The following is a 14,461-nucleotide window of genomic DNA, read 5'->3' as shown; positions in this document are numbered from 1 at the left end:
TTTCAATGAGCATTTTAGTTCGTATTGCTTTTTTCCTCCTCTTATTTAATTATTCTCTTATATGTGGACAAACCGAGATCCAGAGAGAGGAAGGCATTTGGCTACGATCCCACAGTAGGTTGGTTTTCCCACATTTCTTGAAACCATATCCTGACCGTGGGATTAGACACTATTCTGTTTAGTAGAACTTGGGGGAGGTTCCTGAAAAGATTTCGTCTGCGAGCTGGTGGCTTCACTTTAGCTATTGCTCCGTACCTCTACTTCTAGGTAAGTGGATAAGATCAACTGTATTTCAAAATTGGGGTGGATGGGTATTATTTAGAATCACATTGGGATAAGGAGGAAGGGAATCCTTAAGGGGAATCCATCTGAACCAATGGAATAGTGATGCTCATCTTTGTCTTGTTGTCTTAATAGCCTTGGCTCTGGAGAAAAAAATTAATTCTTCAGTGATGCAGTTAAATTGACTGGGAAGTCCCAAGTGAGATGGGTGTGGAACATGCAAGGGAGTACTTTTCATAAATTAAAAAAGAGAGAGAGAATATTTCATCACATGGTGGGTTTTCTATTAGGCCCACTACATAATTTGTTTCAGCTCACTTTTCTGGCACCCAGTTGACTCTTCCTCCCCGTCTCTAGGGGCTGGAAAGGATTACAGTTTCCAAAAATCATGTGTACTCTCTTCAGAGCCATCCCAAGAACCTAGCAAAAAAGAAAAATCTGGAATGGTTCTTCTATTGATTTTAAATGACGAAGAAACTCAAAGTCTTCGAAGTGCTTAACTTCATCTGTGGTCTGAAATTAGGAGCCAGGGATATAATATTGCAAGGACTTATTTTCTTGTTTATATTAGTAGATTTTTGCAGGAGCAGATGACAATGGGCAAGGCAGGTTCCTGATGGAACCCATGAGACAGATGCTAAACCCCTTCAATGTGTGTGTGAGTGTGTGTATGGGCTTTAAGGCTTTTAATATTTTTAAGTTTCTACTTAATTATAATGTTATACATTATAAGCTCTGTATTCCAGCTAATTAAGAAAAAAAAAGAAAAGAAAGAAGTAGGTCTACTTACTTCTAGTTCTGTCAAAAAGTATTTAACAAATGGTTGGAATATAATAGTGTTAATGGTAATGAAATCCACATTCCTTATCATGACTCACAAGAGTGTGGGTGATCTGGGCCCCGCTTGTCTCTGATGTCACCTACCATCACCTCCCTTCTTCCCTTCTCCTCACCTTCCACTGGCTTCTTTGCTGTTCCTCACACCCTCTGCTCTTCCCACCTTTGGAATTCTCTTCTCCATGTCTTTTTCTTGCTAACGAAGAAGGTCATTGTTCAATAAGGTCTTCTTTGGAGAGCCTTCCCTGTCTATCTTATCAACTTGACCCAACTTCTCCCAGTTACTCTCTGTTCTGTTACCCTGCTTTATTTTCTTTCTAGTACTGACCATTATGTGACCTTATTTTATGCATTTGTTTCATGCTTATTATCTCTCTCCTCTACCAGATGTTACTCCATGAGGGCCGGGCCCCTCTTTTACTCACTGCTATACCTACAGTGTTTAAAACAGTCCGTGATGCACAGTAGATGCACAAGAAATATGTGTGGAATAAATGAATAAGTAAAAAGAAAAGAGATAGGGAAAGGTTGAAGGAGAAACACATCAGAGCTATTTTCAGTGACATTATTTAATGACGACTTTACTGCACTGATGAAAATGGTTCTCATTTAGCATAATTGATTTCTTTTCCTCTTGATTGCTAAGATAGTTGAATTAATTCCACCTCCACTTCTTTTTGCACCATTAGGCTGAACCAACCCAGGTTGAGAAGTATTTCATTTTCCCTAAGAGAACTAGCCTGTTTTTTAAAAAAAAAAAAAATTTATTGGAGTATAGTTGATTTACAATGTCGGGTTAGTTTCTGCTGTACAGCAAAGTGAGTCAGTTATATGCTCCATATATCCACTTTTTTTTTAAGATTCTATTCCCATATAGGTCATTACAAAGTACTGAATTGAGTTCCCTGTGCTATTCAGTAGGTTCTTATTAATTATGTATTCTATATATAGTAGTGTGTATATGTCAATCCCAATCTCCCAATTTATCCCTCCCCTGCATCCTTTCCCCCCTGGTAACCACAAGTTTGTTTTCTAAATCTGTGACTCAACTTCTGTTTTGTAGAAAGGTTCATTTGTACCATTTCTTTAAATTCCACATGTAAGCGATATCACATGATATTTGTCTTTCTCTGTCTGACCCTGTTTTGTTTATAAATGTTGGTTTGTTTATTTTACAGTTTTACTTTTTATTAGATTTTATGTTTTTAAGTAAACTCCTTAATCTATCTTGGATATGTTTGTGTTGGCATCCAAAGTTAACATGTGTGTGGGTTTGGACATAACACGTTTGGGAGAAGTTGCTAAGGAGAGCTGAACCATTCTACATAACAGGTGGGGTGTAGTGGCTCAGAGAAGGAGGGCAAGGCGAGTTGAAGAGATGGCAGAAGGCAATGTGACTGTCTCCTAAGCTCTTTGCTATGACCCTCAAATTTCAGTAGAGCCTACTTATGCTCATGGAAGTTTGTGTGGAAATGGAGAAACTTAATGTTTATATCTGTTTCAATGTTATATGAAAGGGAAGCTCCAAAACATGCCTAGAAAAAGAGATGACTAGGTGAACATATATCCCTGGGAATCTGCAAAAATCTCTAGATGCACTGGGACTTCCACAGGGCATAGAATGAGAATCTCAAACCATATGATCTGTGGTTTAAGGGCCATGTGAGCTACATATCTATGAGTGTAGGTCAACACAAAACAACCAGAGGAGACTAAAGCTTATGCTATCACTTCAGTAGCTCCAAGTACCATCTTTAGAACCGAACGGGTAAAGAGGTTGCTGCTAAGACTCTGTTAGGTACAGTATGAGCTTACTGGTGGATCCTGTTGTCTTAGCATGATTGGATAGAACTTAAAAGGAGGCTTACATCTGGTCTGACTTGCTTTCTGCTTTTGTACTATTCTAACTCTGGGAAGTGTGTTTGCTCTTCACTACCTGCCTGGAGAATTCAGATCTATTCCCTAGTATGGCATAGCAGGCCGTAGTCCCCAACCCCAGCTGCTGGGTCCAGCTCAGTTTCCTCAGTTCGGATCACGAGCAGCCATCTCCCTCATGAATTATCACCTGCTTTGGTTTCTGTTATCAGGTCACCTGGATCTTGTTACAGACTGAACTGTGTCCCTCAAATTCATGTGTTGAAGGCCCAGCCCCCAGTGCGGCTTCATTTGGAGGTAGGAACTTTGTGAAATTGAGTTAACTGAGGTTCTAAGGGGGGACCCTAAGCCAATAGAACTGGTGTTCGTATAAGAAGAAGATGAGACACCAGAGCTCTCTGTCTCTGTCTCTGTCTCTGCAGGCACATGCACGAAAGAAAGGCCCTGCGAGGAAATAGCGAGAAGGCCATTCCTTCCTATAAGACAGAAAGAGAACTCTCACCAGGAACCAAATTGGCTGGCACCTTGATCTGCGACTTCCAGCCACCAGAACCATGAGAACATAGACTTCTGTTGTTTCAGCCACTCAGTCTGTGGTATTTGACATGGCAGCCTGAGTTGACTAACACAGGCCTTTTCTAGTAGAGCTCTTTATTTCGTTTATTTTATTTTATTTTTTTACTCCAACAGACAGCATTTCCAGATCCCAACTTGTTTTCTTCCTCATCTCCCACCGTTCCTTCCTGATGGGTAGCTCTCCTCATCTCAGTGTTGTTACCTGTTCTGCCTGTTTTCACTGCTCTGCCTTTGTCCACAGACTAAAAGTGTACTAGGACATGAGACCATTGTTAGAGCTTGCTTTTCATCTTAGTATTTCTAGTGATGAGGAAACCTGTATTCTAAGCAGGTACTGCCACATCACATGACAATCAATAAAGGAACAAAAGAAGGGGAAGAATCTAAGGTTATTGAGTGCCCACCATGTTCCTGATTACCCCCATTCTACAGACAAGGAAACTGAGGCTCAGAGAAGTTAAGGTCCCATGGCTTATTGGTGGCAGCTCTAGGATTCAAACTCAGATATGCTTTACTCCTGCCCTCTGTTTTGTCTTTTGTACTACATTGCCCCAAATCTTTTAATCACGTCATACAACCTCTCTAAAGTCTTAGTTTCTCACCTTGAAAATGAGGAGAGTTGGACTGGATGGAGGCTATGTAAACTCCCTTCTAATTCTAAAACTTATAATATAGAGACTCCAGCTCCTAACTGTCTGTGGTTGATCATTTCCTAATGACCACAGGTCTTCTCCATACTAGTCAGAGCAGAGCACAGGAAGCAAAACCACTCTGGCTATTTTAGACAGAAAGCGATTTAAAATTAGTGGAAGGACTGAAGGACTGGGGGTCAAGGGCCCAGCACAGGACTATTCATGGTTATGGCCAAGGCATCAGGAAGCTGGCTGCGGCTACACCACTGTGGTCCCTTCTGCTGCCACAATAACTGCCTCTTGATACCCAGGAGACTTGATATCCAACATTGGACTCCTGCATATGCCAACAAAAAGGCCTTTTAAGAGTTACATCTCTATGACCTGGTTTGCCAGCAGGACATTGGCACGAAAATAGCCTCCTTTACTTATCTCTAAATCTCAGACAAATGCAGGCATCTAAATGTATTTAGATACAAGAGAACCTAATTTTTATCCCCAACCTCCGTTGCTAAGGAGTCTGGAAAGTGTAGATTTCAGTTCACTAACCTCTGCAGAACAAAGAGGGTTGAATGGAGACTGAGAAAACAAAACCACAGTGCCCACCACATTCTCTTGACTTGTAAATGTCATCTGCCTTTCTACTGCTCAGCCTGCCGCAGCCCATCTCGCTGGTTCACTGTAGGACACCTGCCCTATTGCTCTTACAAAGTTAATTTAGCGGAGAGGATTTTTTTTTTTTTTTTTCCCTGAAGAAGTAACATGTTGCCTGATGGATGAACAGAAAACTTAGGTATTAGGAAAGGTGTGGTAACTTCATAGTGTCACCAGAATAGCAGAAAACATGTTTGGAATATGATCATTCATATGTATGGTTTGTCCTATTAGCTGGCTTAAAGCCTCTAAAAATTCATGTTTTTCCCTTTGGAGTGACCTTAGAGATAGAAGGAGCTCAGTGGAAGCTACCTTTACTGAGGAGGAAAATCTGAAGGTAGTTTTCCTTCTTGCAACTTGGAATTCAGAAATATGCCATTCTGATGTAGACACGAGGGAAATATTCTAGTGCATGTTTGCTCTGTCCTCCCTGGAAAAAAAAAAAAAAATGCTGATTCTGCAGTTGAGTGTGGCCTGAAAAAGCTTGTCCATGTGGAAGACACAAGCCTAGTGCTTAACCGCTTTTCCCTTTGCACAGCCTTATTCTGCAGGAGGCCACAAGTACAGCATGTTAACTCAAACTTTTCAAAACCATGAAACCACTGAATATCTCAATATCCGCGTGTGGACTCTCATTTGCCTACTCTGTGTTAACAGAGAAACATTTGGTTTTAAACAAGACTTTATTTAAGGGGAAAAAGTGTATAGGATTACATTTGAAAATGTAATTACTGAAAAGATAAACCATATGTTGTAAGTCTTTGTTTTACCTCCTTCTCACTGAGGCCCGCCTTAAAGAGTTCATTTGGAGGTGTATGGAAATTCTAATTCTTCTGGAACCAAGCTGGAGGAGCCAAACATAGCTTACTCACAGTCATGTGTGTTTACATTTTGATGTAGTTACTGCCAAAGAATCTTATAGTTCAGTGATATAGTCTTACTGAAAAAGAGCACAGAATATTGGCTCAGCGATACAGAGCCTGAGGGGGCCACACCTGCCTTCCAACTCTTCCCACGGCCACCTCCCCAGGACAGTGGCTAAAGGGAGGCTGGGACAAGGATATTGAGACGAGGGGCTGCAGGTGGGAGGTATGGTGTGAATGGATAAAGAATGAAAATTGTGTTTTCTGGTTCCTCTTACGTTAAGTTGAGCGGGTCATGTCCATGCCACATTACAACTAGGAACAAAGGGTAAATAGCCAGATTGGGCCCTCACCGATGCTAAAATCCATCATAGGTCAGTCCAAATCTTTTACAGAGGATAATTCTGAGTCTTGGTAAGCAGAATTAGTAACCCTCTCTCAAAGGGAAAAAAAAAAAAAAAAGGCTAACCCTGATACCTATTTCTGCCTGTTGTGAAGTTACCTAAGTTAATTTGGATACGTACTACTCTTGGGTTGTTTTTGGTAGGTGAAGGCAATAACCCAAAATGTTTGAGGTTGATAAAGGCTACTCTTCCCCCCAAATTCCTGCTACAAGGTTATAATGAAAGCAAGCTTCTGACAAATTTCATCACAGATACAGACATTTTAAAACAAACTTTTATGAGCAAGCAAGCACAATACAATCTGTTCTGTGAGTTCAATGTGGTCAAGTTCTCTCTTCTTTTAGTTACTCTGACCAATGTCTTGCAAGAAAGTTTAGCTCAAGGCAAACTAGACAGTATTTTGGAAGCAGCCTTCCGATACGTGTTTTGTAGCAACCAGAAATCCTTGTAAACCAGTGGTTGGAGATAGGCCTATTGAAAGGAAAATTGTGGAAGACTTTTAGAGAGTCCAAAAGATTACTGGGTGTTTTAGTAGAGAACTAAGTTGTTTAGAGCATACTCTTTTTTGGTTATTTGATTCTAAGGGGTTTTTTGCCTTTCATTGTCTTTGATCTATTTTACAATTCTGTAGATCTAAGTCAACCTGTAGAAAAGTGAATAGTAATACAAATAATTCTTGTCTATATACACGCAAATACATTCTCTCTAGTGCAGGTTCAGTTGACTTACCTTTTCTAGAGTAGAAGAAGCCAGTTTTGTACCCATAAAGAAAATGTACTTCAGTATAACCAATTGACTTACATATTTGTCTGGTCTTTGAGGTTTCCTTTGAACAAATTGCAACTTCTTTTCTGATTTTCTCACTAATTAACGAGTCAAATAAAATCTTTGATACATGTCCATTTTATATCATAGAGTCATGATTTTAACTATTTAAAAGAAATGTATCTCTATCACTATGCCTGTCGGCTTGCTAGATTCACCAGAGAGCAAGTGAATTAAAATATTTTATCCAATTTCTAATGCACACAGCTTAAATAACTTTAATTTAATAAAATATTTCACCCAATCTATGTATCTCAAATATATTGAAATTTCACTAATAAGCACCCAATTGTAACATTCATTAATCTAAATACTGACTCCAAGAATCTGATATGTATTGTGTTAATTAACAAAGTCTCAGGGGCTGATCAAGATATGAATAAAAGAAGTGCTTTTAATAGACACATGTGGCCTTTCTGATATGATACTAATTGGTTTTTCCAGAGTACAGATTTTCAGTCGAAGGAAGTGACTGTCCTTAGAACTGAAGCTTAAATTAAATGACATACTTACAATATCATAATGTCTATACTGAAGTATTTTAAAATAAGCTACAAACATCATAACACTGCCCTTTAAAGACATTAAGAAAAACCCTCAAAGTGGAAAGTTTCGCATTCTATAGCACATTAGTTCATGTAATCTTTAAACACAAAGTAATTTGGCACTTACATTGTTAGCAAATGAAAAGTTGATGAAATTTCATTTGGGTTGAAATGAATCCTGACAACTTGAGTATCATATAGCTATTCACAGAAATCTGCAGAAAAAATTGTGTGTATTGAACTTTAATATAAGTATGTATTTTTTGAAGAGGGAAAAGAAAGAATTATACAAAGTAGGTAGTAATTTACATATAATAACAGTGCTTCGCATTTATATATACCACGGTTAACCATTTCAAAGTGAATTTGTGACCCAATAAGAGCTAAGCAGTAGAATTTCAAGCCAATTCAGCAGTAAGGATAAGCAATTCCTTCTCCAATGGAACATCTATAATGGGGGAAGGAAACATTTAAAGGAAGGACATTTGAGTAATGGGGGAGAGTACTCAGCTCAGAAAATGTTTTCTAGTCACCTAAAGTCACAGAGTAACTCATCTGAATACTAGGAGCGTTTCCTACTTAAAGTCATAGGACAGAATCCATTTGAGTTTGAGAGGGACCTCATTTCTTACAGGTTTCATGTTGTATGGGATTGTGCAATAAAATATGAGGAACAGGAGTAACAGTTGCAAAAGCAGTAAATGTTCTGTTGCAAATCTTAGGGCAGTTGAAGCCAAAATCCTGTATTTTAAGATGGAAACCTGGAACAGTTGCAGAGAATTGAGGACTGAGTGCTCTATGAGGGAAGCAATCAGACCAGCTTGATTCAATGAGAATTGTAGCCACATACAATTTGGATTGGAGACAGTATGGAGACAACAGAAACAGGAAATGGGGCGAAAATATTTCTCTTGACAGCTTGGCTAAGGGGCTCACTAATACCCTAGAGAAGGGATTTGATTAATTTCCACCAGAACTACATTGTTCTTATATCTGCAAGTGATTTGCAATTTGCTGTACACTTTTATGCTTGAGCTGTTAAAAGCTCATGTTATTCCAGGGTATAGTTTTAGTTTATATAAATTTCAAAAAAGTAGTAAAGTTAAAGAAATAAAATCTTAAGTTAAGATAAATCTCCTTAGGTTATGTTAAGAAGCATTTAAATCAGGAGAACTGAATGGACAATTATAGTTCCTATTTTCATAGATCTATTAAGTATCCTTTATAAAAACTGATTAGAACAAGGCTGTTTCATTGGATCAGTCAACTCTTGTTTCCACCATATTGTTTTTTCACCTCTGTCCTTTTGCGATTGCCAACTGAAGAATGTTGCTCGCCATCTGGCTCTACAAGGGTTGAGTCATTAGCCACTGCAGTCCCTGACCTTCAACTTGCCCTGAAAGGAGTTCAGGATTGAGATCAGGAATGAGACACTCTGTGCTCTGGGAAAACTGGCAGAACAGGCCTTCAGATCGTTTTTCAGGAGAAAATTTTTATGAACCCAATTTCTTGCATCTTCCCATACTTAGAAAAGCACTACAATCATTAACTAAGATATCTGTTTCTCATGACTAGCAGCAACTGTCTACCGAGATGTGTGCTTGATTGCACGTTTTTTTCAAAATCACACATATGCTGACCTCCCTCCCACCTCTTTGGAACAGTTTCTCTGAGCTAGCTGAAAGGCTGTCTCCTGGGCTACGGTCCTCAGTAAGTCCCCAGATAAAACCGAAACTCACAGCTCTCAGGTTGTGCATTTTTATTTCAGCCATCACTATGATCCCCCCTTTAGGAGTCACATTCTCCAGTCTAGCAGTACCCCTCCCCCAACCCCCTGTCCCCAAACACTAGGTTCACTTCTGCTCATCCTTCCACACTGGGCTTACCATTCAATTCTTGCTGGAAGCCTTCACTGACCCACACTGTATGCTACCCTGTGCATAAGCCTATGATGGTATTGCCACAGTTTATTTAGTGTTTCTGTCTCTATCTTCCCACCTGTGAACCCTCTGTGGGCAGGAGCTGTGTCTTATCCATCTCCATATCCTTAGCAGCTTGAACCATGTGTCCAGCACACAGTAAATGTTCGACAAACACTGAGGGGAAGATTGAAGGAGTGAACTGTAATTTCGTGTTAATTTAACTCAACACTTTCATATTACATAATAGAAAGCAAAGACCCAACTTCCTTTTCTGGCCTTGTGTCAGACAGGGTGATCTTCTACAAAACACTTGTAAAAGGCATGGAAAATGTCATCAACATTATCTCCAATGCACAGAGTAGCTGTGATTACCAGGGACTAACTTTAAGTGGAAGTTTGAAACCGGAAGGTGAAGGATCACTGGGTTTGCTGAACACTTCTTCACCTGAATGCTGGTTTTAGATCAGGTGGGAAGAGAATCCAGGGCAAGGTCAGGGGAGGGTGGGGGAGGTGAGGGAGGTGAGGCAATTAGGATGTTTGAAAGGCCACACCCTTATGAAAATATGGACTGGGAAAAAAATCCTCATGAAAAGGGAATGATAAAGAAACTTGTCTTTTTCTGTTAGGGTTCTGGGTAGCAAAACAAATTTCCTGACAATGTTTAACACAGATCCGCCATCATATGGGTTTTGACTGATCAGCGAAATCCCAAGCTAAGGTATTAATATGATGGCCCACCAGCATCCTGGGGTGTCTGACAGAAACATGTAAATTCCCGCTGGAGGGGCAGATTTCAACCCTGATGCATAGGCTTGTCAGAGATATACACAGGCTAAACAGGAACACACTAATCAAAGTTTATATAACACACAAAGAAACAAATATGCAGGAGGCCGACTTGTTGGATAAATAACATATAATGAGTATGCTTAAAATGTTTAAAGAAAAATGAGCCCCACTTTGGTTAAACAGGACTCAGCAAATTTGTGGCAAAAATCTGAACTATATTATATCCAAGGCTGGCTACATAATTTGCATGGTCCAGTGCAAAATGAAAATGCAGGGCTCCTTGTTCAAAAAAGGAGGAAAAAAGTGTCATTAAAAGCACTAAAGTAAAAAGTTTTTTCTTTAAAAACATTCCGTTACTTGTAAAACATAATAGGGATAATAATGTTGCCTGAGTAACAACATAAACTTACAAATTGCGATAATATGTTGGCTTCATAATTTTAAATAAATAACAATACTTTATTAATGTGATATCTTGATTAATCATAAAGTTTTTCTGACTCAATCTTCTACAAATTTATTAGGTCATCGAAATTTATACTTTTAGAAATTTTATTTTCAATCAATGTAATTGAAAGCAGGGTCAGTTCTCTTGGCAGATGCAAGATTGCAAATAATTCTTGAATATTCAATTTTAAGAAGAATTTATCTGTTGATGCAACTGTTACCGGAGCTGTTAATAGTATTTTATAGACTGACAACATTGGAATAAATCATCTAGAGCTGATGATTCTTATAGAACAATTTTTTAGAAAAGATTTCACTTTTTATACACATCATGTAAGTATGAATTTAATTTTCAATGTAAATGTACACAATGGCATTTTATTGTTTTCTCTAACATTTCCTGTAACTTGCAGAGGTCATATAAAAAAAACCAAAGGTGGCTTCAAGATTTATATACAATTCAGAACGTTTGTTTATACATTATATTATAATATATTCAATTACAAAGGAAAAATGATTTTAAAATTGTCTGCCTTGTTAATGGCTAGTTATCTGAAGCTTCATGTGAGAATAATGTTCTTTTTTGTTGACTGCAACAATCTTTAATTCCTGTATCTAAGTCTGCGGAGATTTGCTTTGCAATGCTGTAGAAGTTTGCAAAACCAGAGATTCTAAATCCTTTAAAGAATTTTAATAATAATTGAGTATGGTTTATTGCAATGTCTGTGTGCACAGTCTTATTCTGTAATAATTTGCTGACAAAGTTGACTGCTTGAGCATAGGTATTTCCTGTTCTAGCGCTCAGACTGGAGAATTAGTTTTGGTACAGATGCTGTTAAGACGGGATCTGGGGATGAATGGGCTAGCTGACCTCTCACCTCTGGTCTTGGTGCTGCCACTGTGCACAGCCCCTGTTCTCTCCCTCCGCCATGGCCATGGCTGCTGCTGCCCCAATTGATGCTTTTGCCCCATACTCACTGTACCAGAGGACCCAAGTCTGTACATACGTGTGCTGACACCTGGCGTATCCGCTCTGCTCATGCTTCATTCTCCCATCCAACTTCACTTACAAAGCACAACTTCAAAGATAAAATTATTAAGGATTTCAAGTCAGGGACAGGGAAGCATTAGACCAGATGCTTGGCCCTTTTGAGAACAGGGCCCTATGCAGCTGCACTCGTTATCTTCCCATAAACCTTGCCCTGATTGCGTAACTTCATTTCCTTCTCCCTACCACATTTTAAAGCGGCTAGAGCAAATCTATTCTCCAGTGAATACTGGAAAATCAGTGTTGAGAAGATAATAACTGGTCTATGTTCAAACAAAGTAGTAACCAAAAAAAGCGTAGAACCTGGACCATTTGACTTTAAGCTTGAGATTGTTTTAGATTGTTTAGGCTATATTTCCACAGTCATGCCAAGGGGAAGGAGGCTGGGGGAGGGATGGATTGGGAGTTTGGGATTAGCAGATGCAAATTGTTACATAGAGGATGGATAAACAACAAGGTCCTTCTGTATAGCTCAGGGAATATATTCAATATCCTGTGACAAACCTTAATGGAAAAAAATATGAAAAATAATATATATATGTATATATTATATATATATATAATATAAAGTTATATGTGTAACTTTTTAAAAAGTACACAAATTTCCTTAGCTAAAAATTTTGATGTTTAGCAACGCTCCCCTTAGTTTAATACTAATTCTATAAGTGAGAACTGGAAAAACTTAGGCATACTAGGGATTCAACTTAACCTTACATGTAGCCCTGAAAAATCCCACTTAGTATACTATGCATATGATGAAACTCAAAGGATAATTTATTGTGCTCTCTGATGAGCTCGCTTTACACAGAAAGTCAATAGTATTAGGAAAAACTTTCCAAAACAAATGTGTGTATCTGTGTAGTTGTATGCATATACCACTCTGTGAATAGGTAATCATTCAGATTAGATAACACTTTTTGATATTTCCGTATGTTTCATATGGTCTTTATGTGCACATGGAATGATCCAGTATGTTGACTGGTAAATATTAACAACATATTTCTAAGGCTGGTCCACAACCAGTTTCTAAGGAGATTAATCCTTCAGTCCTTCTATTGGATCCCTCCCCAGTTTTTGCTATTTCCATCACTGCCTGAAACTCACTGAATCTGGAGTTGAGACCAAGAGAAAGTTTACGGGAGAAGTTTTGGATTTTATTCTTCATGATGATTTGAAAGAAAGGTCCATTAAAAATAGCCTTTGAGAAGCTGGATGGTTGAAATGCTATTCTAACGGCACTGTTGGAGGCTTTGGACATAGCTAAGTAAAGCCAGTTGGATGAAGGGTAAACTAAACTCATTCTTTCCAATGTCTTGTCTATCAGGAAAGAAAACATAAGGGCTACGTCTTCACTTTTAATATGATATGATAAACACAGGAAAGGGAACAGCATTCATTGTGTTTAATATCCCATGAAGGTATTTGAGCAAGGCAATATTTTATTGTCTGAGAATATAACAAATGTCTATGTCATTTCCCAGGAATGAAACATGTCAAGAAATGATCATGGCTTGGGAAAGAGCATGCTTTTGCTAATAAATCATAGAATGTAACATAATATGGTGTGACTATGTTAAACAAATAATTATATCTACAAATGGAATCTGAGCCAAAAGGGAAACATACACTATTTTGCTTTGCTTTGGACTCCACCCCACACTCACACAAGCATACATGCTCATGGTGCACACACATCTCACGCACATACACCATATCATACTTAAAGATCAGGGATGTATTGCTTGATGGCCCAGAGAATATAGACTAGTGGAAGCACAGTTGATTTTGGTTACCTCTGCCCCATTCTCCTCCTCTGAGTCTCCATGTCTATGCCATACTCCAGTGATGGAATGTAGAGGAATTTTGTATCCTGAGCCTGCTTTACTTAAAACCTAGAATAGAGTAGGAGTTGCTAAAACTGACTACACAGTTGACATGAATATCAAAAGCCCCACCTCCCTTCTATCTCCCAAACACCAAAACACCAACTTTCCTACTTAGAATCTTCAGGCTTGGTATTTCCATGCTCATTCTAAATTTTGCTACTTGCCTGCTTTTCTCCCATCCCGTCATATTTGAGGGGAGGTAAGCCACATAGTGGTTTTTTTACACAGTAAGTACACAATAAATTTGTATCATGTAAATACATGGAAATGTTTTTCTGAAAAGCAGATGAATTATTTCTTTCTACTCTATCTACCTTTTGAAAAGAAACTGAAGCAGATACCCAGAGGTCTCTGAATAGATCCAGTTATTCTTGATTTTGTTCTGAACTTCTGAGGTACCAGATCATTCATTCTGATGTCTTCGTGTCCTCAGAGATCGAGTGTACCTGCTTTAAAGTCTGAGCAAGCTGGGTAGGGGTGTGTGTGTGTGTGTGTGTGTGTATACGGGCTGGTGGGGGGGGGCAGGAGCCATTCTCAGCAAGTCTGACAGAATTTTCTAAATGTTATTACTGTTGGCAAAGTCTTATCTTAGATAAGGTGGTACATTAGTAAACTGCCATGGAAAAGTATGATTTTATAAAATTAGACGGGGTATAAAGAAACACAATTAATTCCAGGCCCTCAGGCAAGAGAGGTGAAGTAACTGGAGTCTTTGTGCTTTCAGATTATCAGATATACCATCTTTTCTTCTGAGTAATAGCAGGCACTCTCTGGCTGTCAGTGGAAATGCCAGGTATGCACTTGCAATGTGGACGAGGCCACCCTAGGATTACACTTTGTTGTCTTTAGGGAGAAAAAGAGTGAATCATCCTCCAA

General features: G+C 38.8%; 1 protein-coding gene across 1 annotated transcript in view; it reads left to right on the top strand.

Annotated features, from left to right (window-relative positions):
- The window catches only part of LOC309644402 (uncharacterized protein), a 37,267-nt gene that overhangs the window by 15,050 nt on the left and 7,756 nt on the right, over positions 1-14,461 (top strand). The window contains exon 2 of the mRNA XM_082428102.1: positions 3,207-3,291. Coding sequence (XP_082284228.1) covers positions 3,207-3,291 — 85 coding nt within the window. The remainder of the gene's footprint in view (positions 1-3,206; positions 3,292-14,461) is intronic.

This window comes from Balaenoptera physalus (assembly GCF_965194825.1).
Source record: "Balaenoptera physalus genome assembly, chromosome: 1".
In the NCBI taxonomy this organism is placed as follows: Eukaryota; Metazoa; Chordata; class Mammalia; order Artiodactyla; family Balaenopteridae; genus Balaenoptera; species Balaenoptera physalus.
This window is presented reverse-complemented; position numbering and strand designations above follow the sequence as displayed.